This window comes from Chroicocephalus ridibundus, chromosome 1 (genome assembly GCF_963924245.1).
Source record: "Chroicocephalus ridibundus chromosome 1, bChrRid1.1, whole genome shotgun sequence".
NCBI lineage: Eukaryota > Metazoa > Chordata > Aves > Charadriiformes > Laridae > Chroicocephalus > Chroicocephalus ridibundus.
This window is the reverse complement of record NC_086284.1, coordinates 46,601,976-46,629,002: the sequence shown is the minus strand read 5'-3', so window position 1 is coordinate 46,629,002 and position 27,027 is coordinate 46,601,976. Positions and strand designations below refer to the sequence as shown.

At 35.8% G+C, this 27,027-nt stretch overlaps 1 protein-coding gene across 6 annotated transcripts in view; it reads left to right on the top strand.

The window, feature by feature from the left end:
* Positions 1–27,027, top strand: part of DACH1 (dachshund family transcription factor 1) — a 364,758-nt gene that overhangs the window by 152,316 nt on the left and 185,415 nt on the right. For all 6 annotated transcript variants that reach the window (XM_063335421.1, XM_063335431.1, XM_063335411.1 and 3 more), the window contains exon 2: positions 2,768–2,883. In XM_063335421.1, coding sequence (XP_063191491.1) covers positions 2,768–2,883 — 116 coding nt within the window. The remainder of the gene's footprint in view (positions 1–2,767; positions 2,884–27,027) is intronic.

The following is a 27,027-nucleotide window of genomic DNA, read 5'->3' as shown; positions in this document are numbered from 1 at the left end:
GGTGGTGATTCATACAAAATTCTTGCGATTCTTATAGTTTGAAAGCAGATCTTATAAAATGGTAGTATTTCAAGTTAGGAATTTGGTTAATGAAACAAGTGCATAATGTAAATAACAGATTAAGACAATTATGGTTGCTGAATCAGTTATTGGGGACAGTGTGTGCTTATTTTACCCAATCAGAGATTTACTTATTTTAATTGTGTATTGCGTAGTCTGCTGTGACTCTAAATCAGATCTTCCAGACCTTAAGAAATAATTCTTATATTTGGTTTTCTGCCTTGTCATAAGGAACAAACATTTTTAAAATAGCTAAAGGCCCTACTATAATAAACTGGAGTTAGTGCTTTGTCACTTAAAAATTGTATCGGGATAAAAGAGGTTTATGTCTCAGAAATTTCATTTAAATATTATTAGTTGGGTTGGAATTGGGAGTTTAGGACTTCATGAAAGCACTTATTTGGTAAAGTTTGGATAAATCATGGGGTAGAGTTGGGTTGCAGGGCTCATTTGTGGCTTTGAGTGTGACAGCACGTGTGGCCAGAGCAGCGCAATCAACTTGATTGCAGAAAGTGACCAAAGGAAGAGTTTTGCCTTGAATATTTCATTATCACTCGCCTATAATTTGCTGCTGACCTTTGTTTACAGATTTGGTCCATGAGTGTCTTCTCTTAGGCTCTGAAGAGGGATGGTTTTGTTCCTCAAAATCTAAGGCAAAAGCATTCAGACTTCACCATAGCTATATTTGGTAGTAAGCATTAATTCATCAAAGAGAATCTTTGCAGGAGTGAACTTGTTGGTTTTTAAAGACTTGGAAGTCATTGATAGGTTGTGCATTATGCCATGGCACCCTGCTTGTGTTTTTTATGCTGTTGTCAGACCCTTCCATACTCATATCACAGCGGTGATTTGAGAACAGCGCATCATCATAGGTATTTAAATTAAGCCATTAAAGTTTTCTTACATAGTGGTGTTTTTTTGGTGGGTGAATATATTAGAAACACTCCATTTAAATCAGATCGGTTTTGTCTATGATGTTTTTATCCGTTTTATGTATTCATGGTATGTTTATTTTTATTGTAAATCACAAAGGAAATTTCAAAGAAAGACGGAAGACACTTAATTTGGTTCTGTGAGCTGGAATAAGACAATATTCTTTTTCTACAACTTTTTTTCTTGTAGTTGTGAACGTATGACCATTTTGTTTGTATTAAAGAAAATCAAAAATCCCAAACCAATCAAAGAAATTATCAAGCTTATAATTTTAATAATGACCTCAGCTCAGGACATTAAGTTGGGAATTAATGATCAGTTAAGGTTAATGACTCAATGCCTTGAGTCATTAAACTCCAAGAAAATGCCCGCTACTTCGATTGTTTTTGGTTTATTAAAGGTAGGTTGTAGAAGTTGCAAAAAAAAAAAAAAAAGGGGGGTATTTCCAAACACAAGGGGAATGAATATGAACAGAAAACAGAGGTATTTTATTTTCTGCCTCCTTCTGCAGTCCCAGCATAACTAAAAATTCCATTATCCTGATGAGAGTTTTGTTAGTGTAAGGACCGAAGGAGCAAAACCTTTCACAGCCACCTTTCTTTTCTTTCTTGTTTTGAAACAAATGAAGAACCTCAAACGTTTGGCAAGGCATAGGTTAACACTGCAGTGTTAGAACGGCACATCACCTTTTTCCATCAAGTTATTCCACAATGTCCCCTAAATAAGCAGTTGTGGGATATTGCAATAGTACCATGCTATGATCTATACGTAAGAATACAAGCCTTTGGATAGATGCATTGTATGCAGCAGGTACATATTTGCATGTAAGTGGGTAATAAGTATTTTCATTGTAATCCGTATCTAATTTGTATGCTACTTACGCAGTCCAGGAGATGGAAAGTTGTGTATGCGAGCATTTAACAGACAAGGAGTGCTTAAACCTGAAGCCCTTTATTTTTCCATACCGGACAGATATAAGCTGCTATGATGGCAGTCGCTCAACAACGTCTTACAAATAATTCTGAGTCCTTTCTGACATAAAGTAGTATATTTAAAGTAAGGTGTCTTAGTGAGATTTTCACTTTAAATAGAATAAGGGTTAAATGATAACTTGACTTATCTTTTAAATGACAAAAAATAAAGAAATTGCAAGACCTTTTCACACATTAGATATGTATTGTCATTTATCATCTAGATATCAGGCTAGCAGTGCAAAGTAATAAAACATATCATCGAAAAATGTGCTATAGGTCTGAATCACTCTTTCATTCCACCTCCCAGCTAACTGTAGTATTAAATCAAACAAGCAGAACATTTCCTTAGGCAGCCATTGCCTTTTAATTTCCTGAAGAACCTTAAAATATCATTCATTACAAGTACTACACATATTTGGTTTTTAAAAGTCTCATAAATCAATAGCAGGCTGACTGTAATAATTATTACAAGTTAGTGCATAATTTTCGTGCTGAAGGCTGCATGCAGAACTTTAGCATATGCAAACGAGGCAATTCAAACTGTGTATAGATATTAATATGAAGAAGCAGGTAACGAGGTGCAGGCTATGAATTATGCATCAGGAGCGGCTGATCTTCAATGAGGAAAATGAATTCAGCATGTAATCTAATTAGTGATGGAAGTCTATTACATCTAACTGCAAAAGCAGCCGTCCTTGAAACAAATTTATTTACAGTCCATGTTACCACTTGAAACAACTTTGAAATGATGTGTAAGACAACAGCTTAATTGTAAAAATTTTTTTGTTTGTTTGTTTCAGTTCTAGACCTGGAAGGCCTCCTAAGAGGACTCAAAGTGTCACCTCCCCAGAGAATTCTCATATCATGCCACATTCTGTCCCAGGCCTAATGTCTCCTGGAATCATCCCGCCAACAGGTAGGATCACTAGAAGCACCTTCACGCGGGCAATCTTTTGAATACTTGGCTTATATCCGCTTGTTAATAAATTAACAGTCTAGGAAACCAGCAGCCAAATATCACAATGGAGTTCCGTAATGTAACATTATTGCTACATAAATGTATTGTACGTAATGGATATTGTGGCAGCTCAGTACTTTAAAATACAAATAACTGAGCAAATAATGATCCTTTATAATTTTTTTCCCTACTCTTTTTCTTTATAAACAAAAAACATTTCAGAGCATGAATTACCTATCATTAAGACGATAATCTCCCTATTCATTTTTAATAGATCAGATATCTTCTGATTTTTTGCTGCTTTGCTTGATTAGATAATGTCATCATGAATATGGTTGCCTGAAGAAACCGAGTTAGTTGAAATAACTCCGTGCTGCACACGTCTTTCTTAATTTTTCATCCTGAAATTCTATTTTTGATACATCTCCTGAGGCCTTACACTAATGCAAAGTCCTGTAACAATCTGTTTCTCAAACTACTATTTTCTTTTGAGAGTTACTATAACATCTCCTAGCAGTGGCTTGCTCTTTAGACGTAGTTAAACTAAGGAAGGCTGTGTTGCAGGAAGGAGACGAGCAGAGCCACCTGAAGGTGGAGGCACCCAACAGTCAAGCTGTTGATGGTGGTGGCGCAGTCTCTCTCTTCATGTTACAGATGAGTTAAATTCTCCCACTTGCTTTAGCGAGGCTCATCTGAGCTTCCACTCCTTCCCCAGTTGTTCCCTGCGTGTTTGCATAGCTCAGTCTCTGGCACTGATTTTCTCTAAGACAAAGGAAAGACAATAAACTAGACAGATCCTAATAGAGAGGAAGATTGCTGGGTACTGGAGATTGGATAGGTGGCTGGATGTTTGCGTACATGCCCATGATCACCTGCCTGTTTAAGTATGAGCATGATCCTTGGCATGGTTTTGGTCATAGCTGGCTAACATTCTCAAAAAAAAAAATGCACAGTTCAGGAAATATCACGTGCCAGAAACTGTTGTCAGTTTGGATGCAAATGCCTTATCTGAAGGAGGGAGGAAAGTGAAGAGAGTTTAGCTCTATGGACCAAAGTGGGGCCGTGCCTCTTGGCCTTAGGGCTCAAGAGCTGCTTTACACAGGGAGACAGACACATAGACAGAGGTATTTTATTAGAAATGTACAGTTTTCCAAAAGGCTAAAGATCAAGAGGAGTGACGAAATGAAGGCAAGTCAGACAACTAAGGTTGGTAAGAAAGAGTTATAAAGGAAGAAGAGGGAAGGAGGGATGAGGCTGAGAGTATAGGCAAGCATGGGAGGGTGTCAGACAGGTAGGACTCACATCTGGGCAGATGTGATCAGCAAAAGAAATGGTTCGGGATTAAAATATTTTACACAATAGGACATAAAGGATAAAATCTAGTAAAGGAAATAGAGTTGGTGCAGCGTGAAGGCAAAGTGAGAATAATGGATAGGGTCTAGGTGGGGAAAGAACTAATGTTTTATAGGGCAGGAGCATTTGTGTTTGTGAGGGAGAGATCAAAAATTGCAGAAGCAAAGGGAAATTATTTGGGGGAAGTAAGGCAGGAAAATATCAAAGGAAAAAATGCATGTGAAAAGTAAAAAGGAGATGACATGAAAGAAGTCAGAGACAAATAAGCAGGCCAAAAAGAGCGAGACAGGAAAAAAAACCCCTTGTCAACGGTATCATTTGTGGTTTTGTGTTACAGTTAATATATATGAGCAGATCTCCTCTTGATATAATATCTTCTGGGTGTTTTTTTCCTTTTTTTCTTATTCTAAGAAAACAGCTTAAAACCACAACCAATGCCTAAAGTATCCAATTCCTCTCTAGTCCTTTAAAGCTGGTCATAACAAGTTAATGATAAAAATACACGGTACTAAAAACACAGATCCAATTTCTTAGAATATCAGCCCACAAAGCCAGATGTAGATCTTTTTAAAAAGATGATTAAAAAAAAAAAAAGAGAGAGAAGAAAAATAATTCAAAATTCAAGAAAATAGGCATATGTAAGGTTATCATTCATTGAATCATTTGAGGATGGTAATGCTTTGTGAGTCTCTCGCAAAACAACAAAGGTTTAAATGAAATCACTGTTAAGTTTGAGCTGGTTTCACGTTACATGGCTTCCCGCAACAGAAGGGGCGAGCGTGACTTTTTTCCCATTGTGCTGGTGTTGAATCTCAAGCAGCACAAAAGATGCAAACACTGACACTGTTAGCAACAAACTCTGGGGTATAGTGTTCCACGGAGTGTGGCTCAGCAGAGGTAAGGACATCAGGACAGCAGCGCTACATGACAGTCCTTGCAGCATTTTATAGACGGGCAAGTATAAAAATAGGCATATAATCTGATCTTGTGAGTTTAAATCAATGAACATTTGTGCATCTACATTGTGAATAAGTGCCAAAATCACTGTAAGAGCCCTACGAAAAAAGAACTGCTATAACTGCAATAGATGATGTAGGTGCAGTAACGTGCTGCCACATTAGTTGATGCTAAAAAATTCTTGTCGCTTGTGAACATTTTCCTCCATATTTTCACTGTATACTCATAGGACCACAGCATAGTTGAGGCTGGCAGGCACAGCTGGAGATCATCTAGTCCAGCCTCCCCTGGTCGGAGGCGGGTGACACAGAGCAGGTTGTTCAGCGCTGCGCCCGGTTGGCGTTTGAGTATCTTCAAGGGTGGAGACTCCACAACGTCGCTTTGCAACGTATTCCAGTGTTTGACCACTCTCAAAATAAAATCTTTTTTCCTTACTTTTCAATGGAATTTCCTGTATTTCAATTTGTGCCCATTGGGCAACACTGAGAAGAAGCTGGCTCTGTCTTCTTTACTCCCCCACCCCCTTCAGGTATTCATACACATTGAGAAGATCTCCCCTGAGCCTTTTCCACATTGAACAGTCCAAGCTCTCTCAGCCTCTCTTCATATGTCAGGTGCTCCAACCCCTTAACCATCTTTGTGGCACTAAGACGACTCCTTGGTTGAGAAGTTTATGAAGTTTGAACTTCCTGTTAGGATCCAGCTCTAAGCAGAAAAAAATAAAAGTACCACATTGTTAAGTGCTTCCCTCCCCTTTCTCTCTCTCTTTTTTTTGTAACAAATTCTTCTTTTTAAGCTTTCTGATTGATTTAATAATCTGAGTATAATAACTAAGTTTCCTTCCTGCCTACAAAAGAGTGTAAGTGATCACACAAACAATTATGTGCTATTTAATGCTCTTTAAATAACAGAGATCTGCAATTATTAGGTATATCTAGGATACATAATGCTATGATTTAACCTGTGATATTTTACTTGAAAATTTTCCTTTTCCTGAAATCTACTGCATAATACAGATTTTAAGGTGGAAATCCTGGTTTCTAAAGGGGCTGGTTCTGCACGCATTGTTTATGTGTGCAGATAAGAATGGTACAAAACTGGTCCAATCTGAAAATCCATGCAGAGAGTGTGGCATCATCACTTAGAATGGATTCGGTTTAGAGAAGTATTTAGGGACTAAGCTGAGATTTAGGGAATATATTGAGAGGGAAAGTAAAAGGGAAAAAGGAATAATATTCCTCATTATTTTTAAGGGGGCGAAAAATGAAGAAGTGAGGATCACCTCTTGGGTGACATTCTGTCCATTTTTATCACAAGATTCGTAAATATTACCCACAATTGCTGATCTAACCACTGTCTTTCATTAGAGTCAACTTACAGAATGTTCCCAACTTTAAAAAAGACCAGTCAGCTGACAAAACACAGTCTTTATTAAAATAAATGTAGGACCTTTGAGGGTGTGACAAAATGAGAAATGTGTAGTAACAGGAAATGAAGAGCTTCTTGAATTGTCCAGAGAATTAAAATCTGCCTGTGTTAAAAATGATGTAGTCAGAAAAAAGAAGAGTTTGGTGTAGGTTCAGACAGGTGTACTGACTTTTCAGGCTTATCTGGATAACGCCTTGAAGCCCTTCCAAAACTAGATGTCTCATCATAGTTAACTTTGATCCTCGTGTCTCTGTGTACTGCAGATCTTTCCTTGGCTAATGTGCTTAGAAGGCTTCAAAAGTTTTCTAAAGTGGAAACGGTAGATAATTGTAATTAATCAGAAAAGCAGAGCTGTAATTCCTGAGCAGAGTATATGATATACATTGTGCTCTGTATTTTTATGTCTGTAGCTGCTATGTAACGTATAAAATGATATTTCCATTATTTTTCATATGAACTTTGAAAAGAAAGTCTCTTCAGTTTTCAATTATTATTTTTTTTCGTAATTATTCTTAAATATTTTAGGTTTTGAAACTGTTCTGTAAAGCTCCTGACAATTCTTCTGCTGCTTGTCCGACTGAGTCTGTAGCCTACAGGTGCTGAAACGAGTAACTGCAAAACTCCTGTACTTATTTCAGGAACTGCATCTTTCTCGCAAAGAGAAAACGTGAATATAAAGTGCCTTTGGAAATCACTATTACAGGGCATGACAAGAATACTACTTCATATATCCATCTCTATATATCTATATAGAGATATATCTTTGTCAATTAAAAAAAAGTAATTTCAAAGCACCGTACATGTTTAATTAATTAATTAATTAATATTATTATTATTTTGAAAAGATTTGCTTTACGGTAGTTACTTCTGTTCACCTTTTCCCCATCTGATACCAGACTCTTTTTTTTCCAGTGTAGACACTAAGCTTCCTCTGAAATGTTCCATGTGTATGAATTATAACTACTTTCCTGTATTAAACTCTTACTCTGTTTTTTTCTCAAGTGTTAATCTGAAGATGTAATTTCTAATCTCATCCTTATTTTCTCTCTGTCTGTGTGCCTGGATCAATAGAAGTATATTCCAGCTTCCATCCTGTGTAAAACTCTCTGAGCCACGAAGTGTTTTTGTGGGGGGTTAGAGTAAGGAGGGAGTTGAAAAGTTTTGTATAGATTATTTCAGCTCGGAGGACAAACGGAGTTCACAGTTGCAGCTGTTGATAAAGTGAGGCAACGTTTCTGCTGAAGTAGAAGGTGGAATTATTTGGTGTTTAAAGAAAGATTAATCACATAAATAATTTCATTTTCTCTGGCTCTTACAGTTATTGACGTTGTATTAGGCAGAACTGAAAGAATGGTTAAAATATAATTATCATTGTTACTATATCCACATCATATTGGATATTGCCAAGAAACAAAATCTGTAGTTGGAAGTATTTTCTCCTGGTAAACTCAATCCTGTAAAGTCTTAAGAATGTATTTAATTTATTGGAGTGAAGAGAGTTGATTTCTATGAGTATTCCAGGGGCTAGAAATTAAAAGTTTAACTTACATACCTAGTAATTTTGAGAAGTAAAGCTATTATTCAGTTATTTATTTTATATAGTGTGTACATTTTGTGGTTGTGTGTTGCTAGTGTGTACATTTTGTGATCCTGTGCTGCTTAAAAAGATAAACATTAATGAAATTGGGTGGCGATAGCTTACTTTTTTAAAAATGCATTCCATGTTAACACAGTGTTTTGGTTATTAATGTTTAATCATTTTTAACATTAGCATTGCTTTTGATTGGTGTTATAGGATGATAAACTGTTTATCTGTTGGGGCTGAACTAACTGATTGTAAAAATACGCAACAAAATCCTTCTTTCAGAGTGATAAACTGTAACCTAATTCAAGAAACTGAATCAGATTACACTAACATTTTTGCACTTCATTAAGGAAGTAGTCATTATAATTAATGTGAAAGCTTCTATCGTGTTCACTAGTTGATGTATCAGTGAGAAGATATACTGACTCAACTCTGTAAATATATTATTTCACAGTTTTTAAAATCATAATTAAAGTGTAATTCAGGCCACCTGTCCTCTTCTGAAAACGCTGTCATAATTTTGTGGTATTATCATCCTGTTGAATGGCTAGCTATCTTCTACTTTGTCACAAGAGGCTTTATCACTGAAAACCAGTTCTGGAAGCTCACTAGTTTTAAGTTCCAACGAGTCCCTGACATTCACTAGTTAATAATTGAGTTGATTTCCCATGTAGCCACAAATTTGATAAAAATCCCCAAATCAAATAAGTGTTGCAGCAACTATTAGGGTAAGAATGCAAGACGCAGTGGGAACTTGAGAGTTTAGCTGCGTAATCTCAGGCATATGCAAATTCATTCTTCTCTGACTTTTGTTACTTTACGCCTCAACCTTCATTTTAAATTTTGTGTTAAAGTGAAATTTATTATAGTACTTGAGCAGAAAATACTGCCATATAAGAATTTATTTTGGGGTCCCAGTAATCCAAGGATCAGACTCCTGCAAACATGCAGTGACTTCAGTAGCTCTTTGTAAGGAAATAGGATGTGACTACATGGTTTATTATAGGCAAATGTATGGCAGATCTCCACGCAGGCAGATTATAAACTGTCTCTGAAGCTAAAGCCGTTTAACCACATTTGCTTCTGACAACTATTTTCTTTCTAGCCCTTTCTGAGCATGAGAAGGCTCTGAGTATCTTTGCTTGCGATAAACCATGTAGACATAGCTTTTTCAGTCATAAAATCTTTTGAAAACCAAGAATTACTTGCAGAAACAGAACCTTTTTTATTAATAAATTTAAATCACTAAGAACTTGTACATTTTGCAGTACTATACCATAAAACACTACATATATTTAAAACCTACAGGATACCATTGGAAGACTGTAAGTCAGAGCGTCAGACCCCATGCAGGTTCACCCACTGCCTGTTGAGAGGAGTCCCTGGATTGAACTGTTTCCAGAAATGCTTCCAGCTTTTTTTGATATAAAGGGAACAGGTTTGTTCACTTCAAAAGAGGCTCTGGGATTAAATATTTAAGCAGTGAGGATAGTCAGGTACCTTGACGCACTCAAGGTACTCAAGAAGGAACTGAGGAGTGAAGTTTACAGCATAGTAACAGCATAGTTATAACAGCATAGTTATAAACTAGTGAATCCTGTCTTCTACTTGCATCTTGTAACTACTCGTTTAGTATTAGGTTGTGATGTGCACAAATTTTTACCTTTCAGTGGAAAATCTGAGATAAGAAATTTTTGTTCCTTCCTGGATCACAGAATAACTTTGCCTTCTGAAGGCTGAGGGTGTAATGGCATTGGTTTGTGAATTTCCGCTGTAAGAATGATATTTCTCTACCAGTTACGTAGGATCCTGGTTGAAGGACCATATTCTGTGACAATGAGCTATTTGAAGGTATTAGTGAAGCCTCTAATGATGTGTGATAGATTTCGGGTATATATAGCTTTGCTAAGCCAAGGTAGATTTAACATGATCGGGAAAAAAAAAAAGTCTCTGACTTTAGAAACAACCTTTACCTAAATTCCAGTTTCTTGTTTCAAATCATAAAAATATATTTAACATATTGGGGAAAGAGACCCCCACTTTTCAAAAGAAGGTATTTTATCATCAGGTTTCCTATAAAACAAATAACATGCAAACCAAACCAAAATAAATAAAAAAACAACCTCCAAACTCTTGATACAAAAGAAAGCAATTGAAATCTTATTCTTAAAGTCGGGTATGTGGTGAAGTTATCAGTGACTGAATTTGGACCTGGTAGTGGAAGTGTGTACTAGTGATTACTATAGCTTACAGATTTTCAACGGGATATTATTTGTAATTGAAATGAAAAAGTTATTGAAAAGATACATATTGCAGAGTACACTGATTGTTTCATAAAATTAAGTTATTCAAAATGTAAGCTCAGAAATACTGAGTGGGAAATACTGAGATCGTCTTGTAGCTCAGATTTCAGGCAGTTTCTTAATAGAAAAACATCAAGATAATCATGCTCCTGTGTTTGCAGTTTTTCTTATAATTAACCTGATATTTTTTCCAATTATTCTTGATTTTTAATGAGAACACTTAGCCAAAATAATTCGATACCCAGTCATTTAATTTCTTATTAGTTCAAAACTAACCTTTTACAGAGCAAACAGCGCATTGCTGTTTTAAACATGAAATACAGAATATTATTTTAATCAACACTGCGACTAGAAATGAACCTGAGCTGCTGAATTTGGAACAATATCTCAATCTTACAAACATGTTGGTCTCTTATCCAAATGACGTTGATTGCTGTAGCACTATAGTAAGATGGTACTTGTCAGAGTAAGCGTAGCAAGATCTGGTATAAAGCTCAGTATCACCACATTGCTAACTAGGGTTTTGCGTCATCATGGTGACATGAAGCTCTTGGAAGCCATCAACGTGCCTGTCTCCTCTCCTGTAGAATTAGACAACCTATGTCCTTGCGTGACATGATCAATGAAGGGTGAATGGTATTTTTTCTCTTCATTTTATATTTGATCTGCTACCAGTGCTACATACTCCATTCAATAAAAGATGACTTCAAATTTATTCCAAGTTTATGGTCCGTGATTTCATTGTCATATATTTGGGGATTCTCTAAAGTACAGGAAGAAACTTCAGCTTAATGTATTTAACTCGTTTTTGTGTTTTGTTTTGTGTTTTTGTTTTTTTTTTGTGGGTGGAGTCAAATGTCACTTTTTAAATGATTGTCTCCTGATTAAGAACAATGTGTGCTGTGGAGTTTTCCGTATCTCTTGCAAGGACTTAAATATTAAGGGAATATCCAGAAAAGATGTCAGGTAGCACAGGTATTTTTGTTATATGATAAAGAATGTAGGTGAATTTATGAAATTTTCTCAAGTAAACGATAACTTCAAGACAAGTATGCAAGCAAGCATTATTGTATCTGAGCAGCTTTAGAAGGCTACAACTCAAGTAAAAAAGAATGAGCTAAGTAATGTATTTATTTTATTAATATTTGTTTTAAGTTATCTGTGTTTGATAACAGCTTGGAGGGGTCAAGCATCTGATGATCACATCATATCTTACCTTTCAGGAAGCAAACTTATTGAACACAAAATGAACTTTGTCAGTTTTCCAAGGACAACCAGTCACTATGAGTTGTCCTTATGACTTACAGCTCTAGTAACATTGCCTGCATGAATTTCGTAGGACAGGATAATGTACTATCAGAATTATAATGACTCCACTATCAGTTGTTCACAGTGCACTGCATTGTTGTTACTAATGTTGTCCTATGCCAGTATATTAGGACAATCATAAAGTATTCTTAACTGGTTCAAGGTTGAAAGTTGTTCTGGTTCAAGTCCCAGGATCAGGGTTTCAGGGCCAGATTGTTGCACAGACTTGGTTCTAGATATCCTGCAAGTTGCTTAATGTTTTTCTTCTTGGTTGAAAATCAGAGAGTGTTTATGTCAGAACTGTATTGTGATGTGAAGTTAGGCATGTAGAAAGATGTGCTGATGAACTGCATTGCAAATATAGAATGATCTGTCAGTTATTGCTCATGGAGCTGCCTCCAGAGGTTGTGGCTTATGAAAACGGTTGGTCCATGCATCCACAATGCTAAGTTTGAAAACCTCATTTTACTTTCTTCAGGTGAGAAGACTTCTTTTATTCCCTCAAGATGCAGAAATAGGTAGCTGTGTTGGTTGGTTGCTGTGTGCCTGAAGCGCCAATTGGAAAGGCACACAGAATGGGATGGAAAAGGGTAGGAAAGGGGCCAAAAAAATTGTGTGTGTGTGTGTGTGTATGACGGAGAGAAAGAGAGAAAGGGGGAGGGAAGAGAGAGAGTTCTTCTTTATAAGTTGGTATAACAAACTTATTTAATGCAATACAAGTACGTTTGTTTGCTATTGTCTATTAATTTGTGACTGCTGAGAAGTTACAAAGCTATGTTGTTGCAGTGTTTGTATCGTTGCTTTCAGGGGCTGTCCTCTTTCAACAGTGCGTATACGGAAGGCTTTGTTTTGTCTTTCTGAAACGTTTTTTAGTTATGAATATTTTACAAGTAACTTTTAAATCATCTCCTTTCAATCCAGTCTTAATTGCAATGAGATACTGTGTTCAAGCTGTCAGCAAAGAGTAAACTGTTACTGCTACTAGTATTAGAGATGTGACTACTATGGACATTTAGAAAAAAAATCTTAGATTGAGGAGAATGTTACTGTTACTACATTGCTTTGATGAGGTCATCAATTAACGAAGTATTAGTTTCTGACTATGAAAACAGTAGTATGTGAGGACTGAGTAAGCGGGGGAAAAGAAAACTGCACCTAGTCAAGACAAAATTAATAATGTCACTGAGTCATTTTAACTCATCAAAATCCATAGCAATGTCAGATAGACAGACAGTGTACTGACAAGTTTTACTGAAAAGTAAGGTTTTGTCAACATTACCTTTTCGTCAGGTGGTGGCTGAGATTTAGATTGACATAGGGGAAGCAGAACAAGTTGCAGGGAGTGTTTTAAATGGGCAGATGCATCTACTAAAATCCCTTTTCTGTATATATTCATTATGCTGGCTGCTATCACAGGCACTGAGACCACACGTATGGCTTGAACAATCCAGTTGCCCTTAGTGAGAGGAAAGTTAATAGAATTGCATTGCTTTCCTTAATTCACATGCTATGATGCATCAATCCAATATACGGAAACCTAGATATAATTACTGTATTAGAATACTGACTCTCTAACGTCGTTTAAGCTTGGACTTCAGGTGTTGGTAAAAGCTGCTTAAGACAGTGCAAACAATGATAGGTTTTCCCTGTACCCTTGCTTAGCAAATGTATGTGAATATGGGAATAAAAGGACTGTGTTAGTTGGGCGATTTAATAACCAGGTAACTTACTGCATCGCAACAGTACATTCTTTTTGCAAGTACCAGACTACCAACAAAAAAACCAAATGAAACCAAAAAACTCGAATGATTTTCAGCATCCCATCAGTATTCAGTGCAAGTATTTGAGAAGAGAAAGGTGATTTCTTGTGAATCAGTACATTTGTTTTGAAAAGTATCTCAAAAGATTCGAGTAGATTAATATTTCATTCAAGTGGAAGAAAACAGTGGTTCCTGTGCACTCAGTCACTATGTGACAAAACAATTTTTAAAGTAATTTTTTCCCTCTATTGAAAGCTCAAATTATATTCAGCCTTTGAAGTCTCAGATACACAGATGCTGAACACACTGAGGACAACATACTCCTAGAGGTGAATGACAAAAAATATAGCACTTTTGCTTCTATAGTGTGTCACAACGTGAGCTTCATGGTTATGGAATATGGAATAACTCATTATGAAATAGGATTTAGCTTTTTATTTTAAACATACAGCCATAAGAACATTTTTGTGTAGAACATAAATGACTTAGATTTCTTTTTAAATTGATTTCTAGTATCACCTGGGCTAAAATTTTATATGGAAAGACTGTTAGGAGGAGGTGTATGTAGAACCAAAATACATAAGTATTATCATAGTAGGTAACTCTTAAATGAAAAAAAAAACCCGAATGCTTACAGCCGAGGAAGGTGTGGGCAAGAGATGCCACTATTTAGGCTGCTATTCCTGTAAAGAGTATGACTTTTATGGCTGCATCTGTGCCAATAAATAAAACAGTTCAGAGCCGTTCTTTGGCTTGGAGGGCAGGCTTGCATCCTGCAGCTTACAACTGCAGGTCTAAATTCTTTTTCTTATTACAATCTTTCCCAAGCTAAAAAAAAATAAATCCGTATCTTCTCCTGAGGAAGAGTTCCTGGCCAGTTCTGTTTCATATACTGTCCATAGCCAATTATAGCACATGTTTTGTGGCTATACTACAAAATTACTGCTAGGATGCATATTTTACTCGTTGAGTTTCTAGTATGGTTTTTGTTTAAAGAAACTAGAGGCAAAGTTTTTATGGAAGTTTTATCTTTTATTAGACCAAGTGCCAACAATTTACAAGCTTTTGGAATGCAAGCACTTACTCATGTCTGCTCAATGAAGTTAATCACTACTAAGATCTAAAAGCATCTGAAAGCAATTAAAAATGCTCATATGGAAATGCTGTTTTAAGGATAAGCAACTTGGTTTCCCCACCTTCTGCTCAATAGCTGGGTACCATTTGTCCAGTGCGTGTTAAAGATGATGACTCTCTTCGTTAAAATCTCTTGCAATATACCTTTTTTGGAATTCTTTGCTTTCTTATTTAGTCCAGGAGAAAGCTTTTGATCTTTTGAATTTACCTTTCCTCTTTTTTACTCCTGTTCTGGAGGCCCCAAGTTAACTTTCTGATAATGAAGAAGGAAAAAGAAACCATACATTTTTCTATATGCATGGTGCCCTTTTCCCTGTGCACAAAAAGAAGCACTCAGTCCAAACATGGGATAATTACTATAGCCACATTCACTCTGAAATTCAAGGAATTGTTGGCTGATTTTGAACTTCGTAACAAGTCTTTTAAATTAATCTTTTTTTTGTGGAAAATTTAAGGTCATCATGAGATCAGCAGTTATACCAATGTGCCCTGTAACTGCTGTTGTCTGAGTCATGTATTTATTTAAATTTCCACTTATATTACCAGGAGGGAATTCGCTGATATCAAAATATTAAGCTTGTTATTGAGACACTATATCATCTCAAAATACCTTGAGTTCCAAGTCACATGCTCTGAGCAGATACTTACTTTTATTCTATGTGAACAAATATTTTAGAATTCCGTACAGGTGGTCTGGGATCTCACCTTTGTTTGTGGCTTCTTATTTCTTACTCTCTCCTGAAAACTGCTAGAAGGACTAGAATATATAATTCTTTATCCATCCTAATTTGACACGTTTTCCTTAATAAGCACTGGAAATTTCACTGGTTCCAGATTACGCAGATTTAGCTGTGGCATGAATTCTGAACTATATAAACTCTGCTTTATAAACTCACAGAACTGTGTTAGGAGTGAGTATATTAATTTATATTCCTTCTTCCCCCTCCTTTCTCAAATCTACTTTGTCTTTATTTAATATTCTGATTTATTTCATTAAATCTTTAGTAATGGAAAGAAATATTTTTGGAACAGATAAGAATAAATGAAGAGTAACAGTAAATCCTAACCAGATTTTCCCTGGCATGTCTTCTCTTATCATTCATTCTGAATATTTTATTCCCTAGTCCTGTCTAGCTAAATAGGCAAGAGTTTCACAGAACTTTCTTTGGCCTGACTGGTGCTTTAAAAGTTAAAAAGAGCACCAGGATTTTGTATTAGTGATAATGATGTACTTTTTCATAATTTTTATTTATTTTTCAGACTGTAGTTTTTATTAAGTATTCAAGTAAGTTAATAGATTCAGTAGGTAGCCCAGATTAAAGTAGGGCATAGGCAAAACTGAAGGATACTCAATGCAGCCCTTATAAAACTTGTGATCAAGTTGGGTGAAGGTTATTGCCGATGGATTTAACTTAATTTGTCTCACATCTTAGACTGTTTGAATTCAGTGTAACCACAGAAACTGTATTTGGCCTGCCCTTCGAAAATTCTTTTTTCTTTGTGTAAAAAAATTGTGGTGTCTTTTTTGTTTTGCTGTATAATTCAGAACTGTTTATATAACCGCTGAGATAACACTGTCTTTTGGAGTTGTATTTGAACCTGCTTCATTGCTTCTTTTAGAATTATTCATGATTTAATTGTTTTTATTCACTTAACACAGATCCATCTGTGGCTTGCTCCCAGTAGAAGGCTCCTCATTTCATCCTCAGTCACTAAATGCTAACATCTCATACATTGCTTAGCTCCATCTCACTTTTTTATAGTGTTGTTCTTATGGTTATTTAAAGTCATTCTTTCTACCAGGGTTTACTATATATTTGTTTCGCTTTTTATGTTGCTTTGGTGTTGTTTCCGCTGCCCTGACTTTATCTCTGTATTCAGAAATCACTTTATCTTACATGATAGTCTATCTTTTAGATCTCCACATCTTTTTCAGAGATGTGAAAGATTTTGAAGTTGATTATATCCTAATCAACTTTTTTTTTTGGGGGGGTGGGGGGGGTGGGGAGGGAGTATCGATATTGTGGTGCGTGGTTTGATGCTTCCTCATTTCTTTGAATAGTTTTGATCAGGCCACCAAATTTTGTCCATTACTCTGTCTTTTCAGTAGAGTATACATATAAATATATACGCTGCTTCCTCCTGTTTTTCAAAACTGTTTTTCCTTTTAAGTCAATAATATGCATAAAATTAGAATAGAGTAGAGTAGAATAGAATAGAGTATTTCAGTTGGAAGGGACCTACAACGATCATCTAGTCCAACTGCCTGACCATTTCACCATTTCAGGTCTGACCAAAAATTAAAGCATGTTATGCAACTATGTTTTGGCAAGATTATTAGTTTCATAGTAGACACCTTAATGCTGTTGCTTCAAGCTTGACAGACATATTGTTTTCCTTATTCTTAGCATGTTGACCAGTCATGAGTCCTTTATCTTACCAGTCTGGCTAATCTAGTAAATCTGGGAGGGGTGCCATCAGGTAATGTTCTCTTAAAGAAAAAATGAAAAACTAAATGCTGATGGATAAATAAGTTGCAAATGAAGAGGGATTTCCAGTGCTAACATTGCTCGTTATTTCTTCTAACTGCATCTCATGTCCATTTTGCCAAATGTTCAAAGAAACATTGAACATTTGATTGGACTTGTCCAATCGAATGTCCGTTGAACATTGGACTTGAACCTTTTTGAACCTTGAACACTGGACTTTTTTTTTTTTTTTTTTGCTCATCTTTCTCCTGCTTCCTAGCTGCTTCTTGGAAAATTTTTAAACAATGCAAGAATTTTGAATTGCATTGTTTTTCTTTCATATACTGCATACAACTTCTGGGAGAAACCTCACCACCTGAGAAAATGGCTACTTTATGAGAAATCTTTAGCTTTGTATAACTGCTATAAAAAAAAGAACATTTCAAGAATATGTTGACAAATATATCCTCTCGTGCTGTCTTTGCATGAGGTTGAATTGTTGAAAAAATACCTGCTAAATGAAGTGTCATAATTTCATCATAGCATGAAGATATTTGTGGTGTAGAGAGTCAAAAAGGACTGCTCACAGAGCCTATCCCATTAAAGTTCATCTATAAAGAGAATTAGCACAGTTCTTTTAAAATTGTAGTTATGATGAAAAGTTCGCCATTTTTTTTGGAATCATTTCTCTTTTCCTTTTAATGTAAGTTTCCCATCTGGTTTATAGAGCTGGAAATAATTCTCACCAGCATGCACAACGGGCATCTCTGATGCTGAGGCTTTCAGGATTCCACTCTCCGTGTTCTGCTGTTACCGTCTACTTTTTTCATGTGAAATATACTATGTAAGAAAACTTCATTTAGAGAGAGAACACACGTCTGAGAACAGAGCTTTCTGGGCACAGATGTTAAAACAGTTTCAACCTGTCCTGAAAGCCAGAAGCAGAGGCAACGCTGGTAGGTTTTCATAAGTTCTTTTCAGAGTTGGAAATCATTTTAGATACTTCTCCCTCTTTGGTCTGGCACTGCCTTCCAGAAGGTGGAATTAAAAACATATTTGCGATACAAAAGAGATTACTCATTGTCAACCTGGGTGTATCACTATTCTAACATGACAAAAGAGCTTCCATTCCTGAGTTAGTACCTCTGTGTGGTGCGTGTACCACGCGAACACGCTAATTCAGATATCTCAGTCCTGTGCTTCCCTAAATGAAGTAGAGGCCCGTAAACATCGCTGAGTATCATCCTTTTAAGTTTACTCAAGTGAACAGAACTACATCTTTTTGGGTGTGTTTGAGATTCTCTGTACACTCTGATGAATTAAATTTTGCAAGTTTTTCTGTGCAGCAATATAAAGCACAAACAGTGATATGCTGGATTCTGTATTATATGAAAGTGGCTGGGACACTTGCTGATGTCCTACTCTGATTTCTACCCCTCATTCAAGGCTCGGCAATAACTTTTGGGACCAACCACTGAACGTCTTGTTCAGTAGAGTTCTTACCGATAACCCAGTTACTGCCGATGTGGGCCAGATTTTATCAGTAATCCAGCTGGGAAGGTCTCAATCCAGTAGATGCTTTGCAATATGCAGATTCTTTAGCAATGCGTACTCTGACATTAAATCTAGGTTTTGATTAAAAGGTGAATGCTTTATATTGCGAAATTAGTTTGCCTCCCTAATTTGATTTTAATAGGAAGTGGAACAAGAGGAAAAAAATAACTGGCAAAATATCTGACAGGAATTGGTAGAAGGTAAGAGAACTAAAAGAATTCAAAGTGAGTTTTATTCTCTCTTGTCCATCAGGATCTATTTTTTAAAGTTTTGTGTAAAAATAGAGTCCTTTGAAGAAAGAAGGAAAGAAAGAATGTTTAATAGAAATTGTTTTCTTTTTTAAAGAACAATACAAAGCATGTGTCATTTTGAGGCTTACTTTATTTTGCTGAGAAGTAGGGGTTTTGAATCAAGTAGGTATACAGGATGTTGAGATAATTTTGTAGTAGTTCTTTATGAGCATAAAACTAATTCTAAAGGAAATACGTACCCTGAAATTTGAATTCCAGAGCAGCAGATTCATTATATTTCTGTAGAAATGGCAAGCATACAGGTAAATATCTTCATTATATTTTCACTATCTGAGGAAAGAAACTCATTTTCCCTAGCTTTAGCCATCTAAGAAGTTAGCTATCAAGGAGGAGATTCATCTGCTAATATGTCTGAAATGTGGCTGTTGAAATCTTAGCAAGTCATCTCCTTTCATAGCCAGTGGAAAGTAGCAGACATCTCTAGAGAGTGATACATCTCAGTATGAGATAGGCCACATGAATCACCCTCTGGAAATGCCCCTGTCTCTTCATTGACTGTAGGGAACCGAGATGAAGAGTTTGGACTGAATGCTTAAATTTTAGAAGGTTAATGTTAAATTAGATGGGTGAAGCTGTCAATGTAGGTAAATTATTGTAGAAGTGTGGATACAGAACTGTGTCTGTATGTTGTCTGTTAGATGAATCTGTGGAAATGATCAATATGTTTTGAAGTGTTTGAAGAAGCTTAGTACGTTCTGGGTATAGTAATAAAAAGAAATAAGAAAAATTGCATTTTATCATTTGCACAAAATGCTGCATATCACGTGCATGCAATTTAGCAGGTAATCAAATCACATGTTAGTCAAGGATTGAAACTTCTGATATCCCTCTGGATCCGCAGAATTGTGTCTGTTACTGGCTTCTGGTAGCTGCATTCATGACATAACACGTACATATTTTAGTGCACTTAAAAAAGACTGATAAATCTTTTCCTGTGATAGTGAGTTGATACGCTATTTAAATAACCAAAGACATGGTGTTTCTTGATGTTAACTGCAATAGGATTGCTAGTTTTAATTTTAGCATAAGCACAGTCCTCCAGTGCGGTAAACAAGGATAAATTAGTATAAACATTTTGCTTATTTAGAATGTTCCAATTAACTAATATTAATTTGCTAGAGCTACAATCCCAGATTCTTTTAGAACATATGTCCGCAACGATGCGAGTAACTCTACACTGTTCCCTCTAAAAATATACACTATTTCCAAAATAGCAAAAAACTCCAAAGACTTCATTTTTTAAATCTGAATCAGCATTCAGCGAACTTGGAAACGCAGCTATCGAAACTGCTAAGTGCTGAATTCCATCTTCCCATGCTGACTGGAATAGTTCCTCCTTAAAAATACGTCTTTAAATATCTTCTTTGTCACAATGTCTACTTTTTTTTTCGGTGCTACATGGGAGGACTTGAATCTCAAAATACATAATGTCCTGCAGTAATTTTCAGCGTGTTGAAACACTGAGAGAATCAGAAATATTTATAAGATCAGATGTGTCTGAGCTCTCCAATCTGTAGTAGTTGTCCGCATCCAGTTTTATTTATTGAATCTAGATGTAATTTTTCATATTATTATTGGAAAGAAGATGCTGATAATCCTCATGTCTAGTTATATATGTTTGCAAGGATAAACGTTCAGTCTGAATAGTAAATCTGGACACCTTAATTATATTAAAAGTTATTACCCTTTGTGTTTTATAATCTTCAGTTTTCCCGCAGACACCAGACAAAATTTGATTGCGTATCTATCAAAGAGAACACTTATATTCGTTTTTGTGTAAGTAAGGATGTACCTCATAATCCTTTAAAAAAAATCACGTATAGATTATCACTTCTTAGACTACAGATTGCTTTTATTTTATTTTGTTGGTGTTTTGAGTCTCCTAATCCATATTTGCCTACTGTGTTTCAAAAGGGAATCAAATTGGTTTTGTGGTACATCAATGTTTTATGCAATATTCCGTAGAGAACATTAAATAAAAATAAAAGAAAAAGGTTGACCTCTAACACTTACACCCATTTCTTATGTCAAACTGGGAGATGTTGAAAGCCCTATATGGTCGTAACCCTTCTATCTAACTGTGACCCTCCTTAACATTAAGCAGGTGACTCGATTAAACATAAATCAGGCATAAAATGCCCTGCATGAGGCAGCACAGTGAATCAAGCAAATTATCAAATGGCAAAACTCATTCTGTGCTCTGGGCAATGTAAGCTGCCAGCACTTATACATCAAAACTTCACTCAATGTAAGATTGATTTTATTTTATTTTGTTTATTTTAATTCCCTACAGCAAGCCGTGTTAGTCGTGTAAAACGCTGTCTGCATCATTATGTTCCTAAGAAATGCTTTTCTTGTTTAGCAAAGGACGATCGCAATCTTAAGCAACGTAATCTGTCTCAGACTAGATACGCTGCACTCTGTGGTGGGTTCTCATGGAGCTGATATTTTGTGCAATAATACCGAAACTTGAGCTTCTGTGATTGTATAGATTTTTTCTGTTTGTTTGTGAGTATAAACACACTATCAACTTTATCAAAAATGTGAGCACCAAAGGGATAATGTTATAAAATTGAATCACCAGTAGCCATAGAAGATATTTCCCAGTTTCAGTAAAGACGCTGGGATTATAGTGTGTAAGTCCAATCTTAAGGCAAGAATGAATTTTTATGTAAGATGATACATGTCTTCCTTTCACAGTTGCTTTTTATGCTGCCTTAAAACATGTCAAAATAATCCCCAGCAGAGGAGCCTAAAAGGAATGTCAGCTCTGTGGTTATGTAAATCGAATTGAGTGCTTTACAGCAGGTTTAAGATTTTTATAACTCAGGAGTTGTTAACAGCCAGCTGGTTTGTATCTGTTTTTTATGGTTATTCTTGTCATAGGCAGCCTCCACAATTTTTAATTATATTTTATGGTATGTGTTTTCCCTCCTCTTGAATCCCACAGCCACTCTTTGCTTCAAAAGATATTTTCCACTGGGAAGAGAAGAAGCATTGCTTTGGGACTCCATCATTAGAAATACTGTTGTATAATTACCTCCTGGTAACAACAGTGGAGTGTGAATCTCCATCGCAGATCTTTTACTTGCTATGCCAGGATGGAAATCTGTAGTATTCTGCACACCCGGTTACGATGTGATGCCTGCAGCCCTTAGCTCAGACTGTTGTCTTCTGCTTTTAAAGAAGTGATTTACAGTTTTTATTGCATTCACAATGCAAATTCCTCTTTGCTTCACACCTCAGGTTTTGAATACATGCTTTGTGCTTTGCGGATTTGATTGCGTTCCGTGTTCTGGATCACCACGCATTTTGTAACAGACGTTCTCAAAAATGCCATATTTTTTATTTATTTTCCTGACTGTAATAGTGATACTGGACAAACGTAATCTTTTAAATGATTTTATAGCAGTGTAATTTCAACAGTATAGTCTGACTCCCATCTGGAATAGAATGAATTTAAAATATACAGAAGAGCATTTTTCATGCCTGACAGCCCGAAAAACCAATGCCTTAGTTTTTGTTAGACTTTGAGAAGTTATGAAATATTTAGTTATATATAACTGTGAAGGCATTACCAGAAACTATGCGTTCTTGAATGTTTTACAGCATTTTGTGAGTGTCCTCCCTCCGTGAAAGGAAACGGACCGCTCTCTAATTGCCTTTAATGGTAGATCTTCCTATTGAAACACCTCCTCTCCTTGCAGATGTAATGATGTAAGAGCAAGAGTTTTAAATAATTGATGATATGGAGAAAGCTGTTTGTAAGATGGTTAAAAGACTGTTAAGCTTGACAACCGTAAGATAACAGAAAGACTACTCTAAGCCTTTTTTTACGTGAGGTTGAGAAAATTAACGCTTGTTTTTAGTTACAGTCTGAAATAGCTACGGCCAATCTCACTTGAAAAGCCTATTTTGAAAGTGTAAAGGAAGTAATTTATGCTTTTGTATTGTATTCCAAGAATTGATTTGTGTAATCCAGTTTCATTATTTTAACAGACTGAAATCAATAGAAGTATTATCATCATACCTAATATATTCAGACATTATGACTCTATAGATCTTCTTGTATTACACAATATTATATTTAAATCTGAATGTTAAGCGTTTATTCTGACCCACTTATGGTCTAATGCCTAATGTCAGCAGCTTCTGAACTACAAATTCAAATATCTCCCTCTACTGAGTTGGCTTTATGTTCATTTTTAGAGCTACACAGGAGCGTACCGTGTAACTAAACATAAATACACAGGATAAATACTTATTAGAAGAATTGGTTTATTTGGTAGAATTTTCTTTTTTTTAAATATAATTCAGTAGGAAATCCTCAAAACAGTAACCTTTAAAACTGCAAGGTTGCTGAAAATAAAGTTTGAATGTTGGTAAAAATATACTGATCTTACCAAAATACATTTTGGACATTTTATATTATTATTATTATTGTCAATTTTTCACAATATTAATCTTACTTGATAAAGTTAAGAATGCATAGGAAGACTGAAGGTGCAAATAGCAATGATAACAACAAAAATGAAGAAGATACTGCTTCCAAATTCATAAAATAGGAGTGCAATCAGTGCAGAAGTGATACAGTAGGAATAGCATGTATTAAAACAGTGAGATACATATTATATTATTTTTACACCTCCCCCATTATAGACACATAAATATATAGTATAATATTTTTAAACAAATAAACAAACCAAGAAAACTCATAGACCTTATGTTGACCAGATTAGGTACATACAAGATATTTCATGTTTTAGGAATTAGAGTACTGCAGCTATAGTTCGTGGCTTCACCTCTCACCTACCCCAGCCAGAATCGCCTGTATTTGCTAACCATGACCCGCAAAATTAATTGTCATTTCTTTCTTCTCAAGGGCTTTTGAGGATAGTGTGGGCTTTTTAATGATATTTATTTGTTCAGGGTTCCAAAATATATCTACAGATGATACCCCGGAAGCTAAAACTAATATATTGAATTTTAATTACTTCTCATAGCTATATTTTAATAATTTGAAATAGAAATAATTCTATATTCAACAAACCTCTGCTTTAAGGAAGTACTGAACCTGCCCTAAAGTCTGTATTTGGCTACAAGAGAAGCTCTCAGAAAATGGGAAGATACCTGCATATTTCAATCAGGCAGTAGTATTTCCAAGAAGATAATACTCGGGTGTTACTGTGTGGTCTGTAGTACTTGACCTGCTTGGAACCATTCATTTGAATAAATAAAAATACGCAGTTTTGACTTAATTAGAGAGTTTCTGTAGCTGTCAGACATTATCCAGAAAGGTATTTTAGAGGAACAAAGCCTGTGTCAGGATTGAGTGAACGAATCAGTCTGGAAAAACATATCAACAACTGAAGAGGCTGTTGTTCACGTAAGGCTTTAATGCATTAACTTATGCTAGATTGACCTTTGCACGAGAATTTTCTCCAATGTTAATACTTCTCTGTTGAAAACAAACTTTAATTTTCTCCTTTTTGTGTGTTTACATTTCATTTTGGTCTAGAAGCTAAGTTCAGAATGGTGCTTTTACAAGATATATTCTTAACTCTAAATGAATGTAGAGATAAAAACTGATGTATTTTCCTACTGTATCCTTGAACAGGTACCCTGTTGTAATAGTTCTCCAATGTACACCTGTTTTTTCCTGTCTGTAAAGGATGGAAAGATTATTAGATAATCATATTGTTCCTCTTTCTTTTTCAGGCCATTTTTTTAAATGTCTGATGGCTTTACGGTACAATTAGATTAGAAGTATATTTTTTTAATCCTTAATATCCTGTTTTTCAGAATACGGCTTCCTTTACAGTCAACAAAAAAAAATAAGTAGTCACATTTTACAAACATAAGGTAAAATCATTATATTCCCTGCTGTTATTGTCAGTGATTTAGAAAAGTACATTTTGCATTTAACTAGCTCAGGCAGTAACAAAAGGATAGGGATTTTTAAAAATTTCTTTTTATTTTCATAAAGCCCTAAGTAGCTTTCAGGGAATTAAGCCTTTTTGACAAATCATCACAAACTCTGAGGTTTTCTGGATCTTTTTTTTTTTTGGAAAATTGCTAAACTCTTGATCTTACTCCCTCCCCGCTTCAGCATTGCAATTGACCATATACTAACTTGAACTTCAAATTAGTAAAAAATCTTGTATCTGTTAAATCGATGGTTTTAAGAAAAAAACTCCAGCTAAACTAACAGAAATCCTAAATGTTTATTTCCTATTCTTTGTTAATGCCTCCTGGGCTCAAAAGTGTTCTGCGACCTTTTAAGGTACATGGTAAATTTGAAAGCAATGTTTCACTTTCATAGTTCCTTTGTGGATTTTTACCCGTGTACACTTTACACTGAACTGCTGCCCTCACTTCTTAGGCAAGTTTAGTTTGCAATTTATGGACTTTGCCTTTATAGATTTAGGACCAGGGCTGATAACAATATTAATACATGCTTGGCATTTTCTTTTTATTTTTATAGCTTTGTACAATTCTTGACTGAGTTATATTAATAATCCTTCTGTAAGGTAAGGAAGTATTATCTCCATCTAATAGGTAGATGGGAGTAAAATTAAAATGTAGATGACATATCTGATACCTTCTGGTAATATCAGAATTAAAATTCAAGAGCCTCTAATTTCTTCTTCTGTTCTTTTGTTAGAACAATCATATTTTTAACTAAAAGGGCGAATTACATCAAAACTCATTCAGATATTATTCAGATATCTTCTTTCAGCGTCTCTGTTCAGATTCTTCTTGCTACCCACTAAGGATTTCTGTAGAAGGGATGCTTGGCACATATGGTTAAGCAGAGGTTTTGTAGGTGTAGGATAATGATCTGTTTGGATTTAATTTACAGATAACTGAAGATAAATCATAAGAAAATGGCAGGCAGGAGAATCAGACAGGCCATCAGCTGTCCAACCAAGTGACTGACCTAGGGGCATCTCTATAGCTGCCAAAATAACTGTTTATGGAATCTGCTAAAAAGCCAAATCCTGCTGCTAGAAAAAATATCTTCCATAATTTTGCATCTGGACCTTTTGTATGAACACGTAGGATGAGAAAAAGAAAGTAAATACATGGTGAAGTATTTTGTGCTAATGGCTTTCCGCAGATATTATTGCTTCTGTTAACGCTTGTGTGAAACACTTGATGCTAGTAAGAGTGGAGAGAGAGCACAAATGTAGGAGCTTTGAATTGGACTAAAGTTTAGTTTTTTGGTCTTTATATAGTAGCTAGAAATAAAAACATTGGTTAAAATATCTCTTTGCAAAAAGGATAAGATTAAGGAAATTGATGTTGCAATTGGATGCAAAAAATATTTGAACCTATTAATAAAGTTGATATATCATAGAATGGTTTGGGTTGGGAGGGTCCTTTAAAGATCACCTAATTCATCCTCCCTGTCATATGCAGGGACAGGTTTCACTAGATCAAGTTGCTCAAAGCCCAATCCAACCTGAAGTTGAACACTTGTCCCCAGTGATGGGGCATCCACAGCTTCTCTTGGCAAATTGTTCCAGTGTCTCACCACCCTCATTGTAAAAAATTTCTTCCTTATATCCAATGTAAATCTACATTCTTTGGCTTTAAAACCATTGACCTTCGTCCTGTCACTACAGGCCTTGGTAAGATGTCTCTCTCCGTCTTTCTTATAAGCCCTGTTTAAGTATGGAAAGCCTTCAATAAAGTCTCCCTGAAGCCTTCTCTCTTCTCCTTCTCTGAACAACCCCAACCCTCTCAGCCTGTCCTCATAGGAGAGGTGCTCCAGCCCTCTGATCATTTTTGTGTCCCTCCTCTGGACCCGCTCCAACAGGTCCATGTCTTTCCTGTGCTGAGGACTCCAGAGCTGGACACAGTACTCCAGGTGGGCTCACCAGAGCAGAGCAGAGGGGCAGAATCACCTCCCTCGACCTGCTGGCCACACTTCTTTTG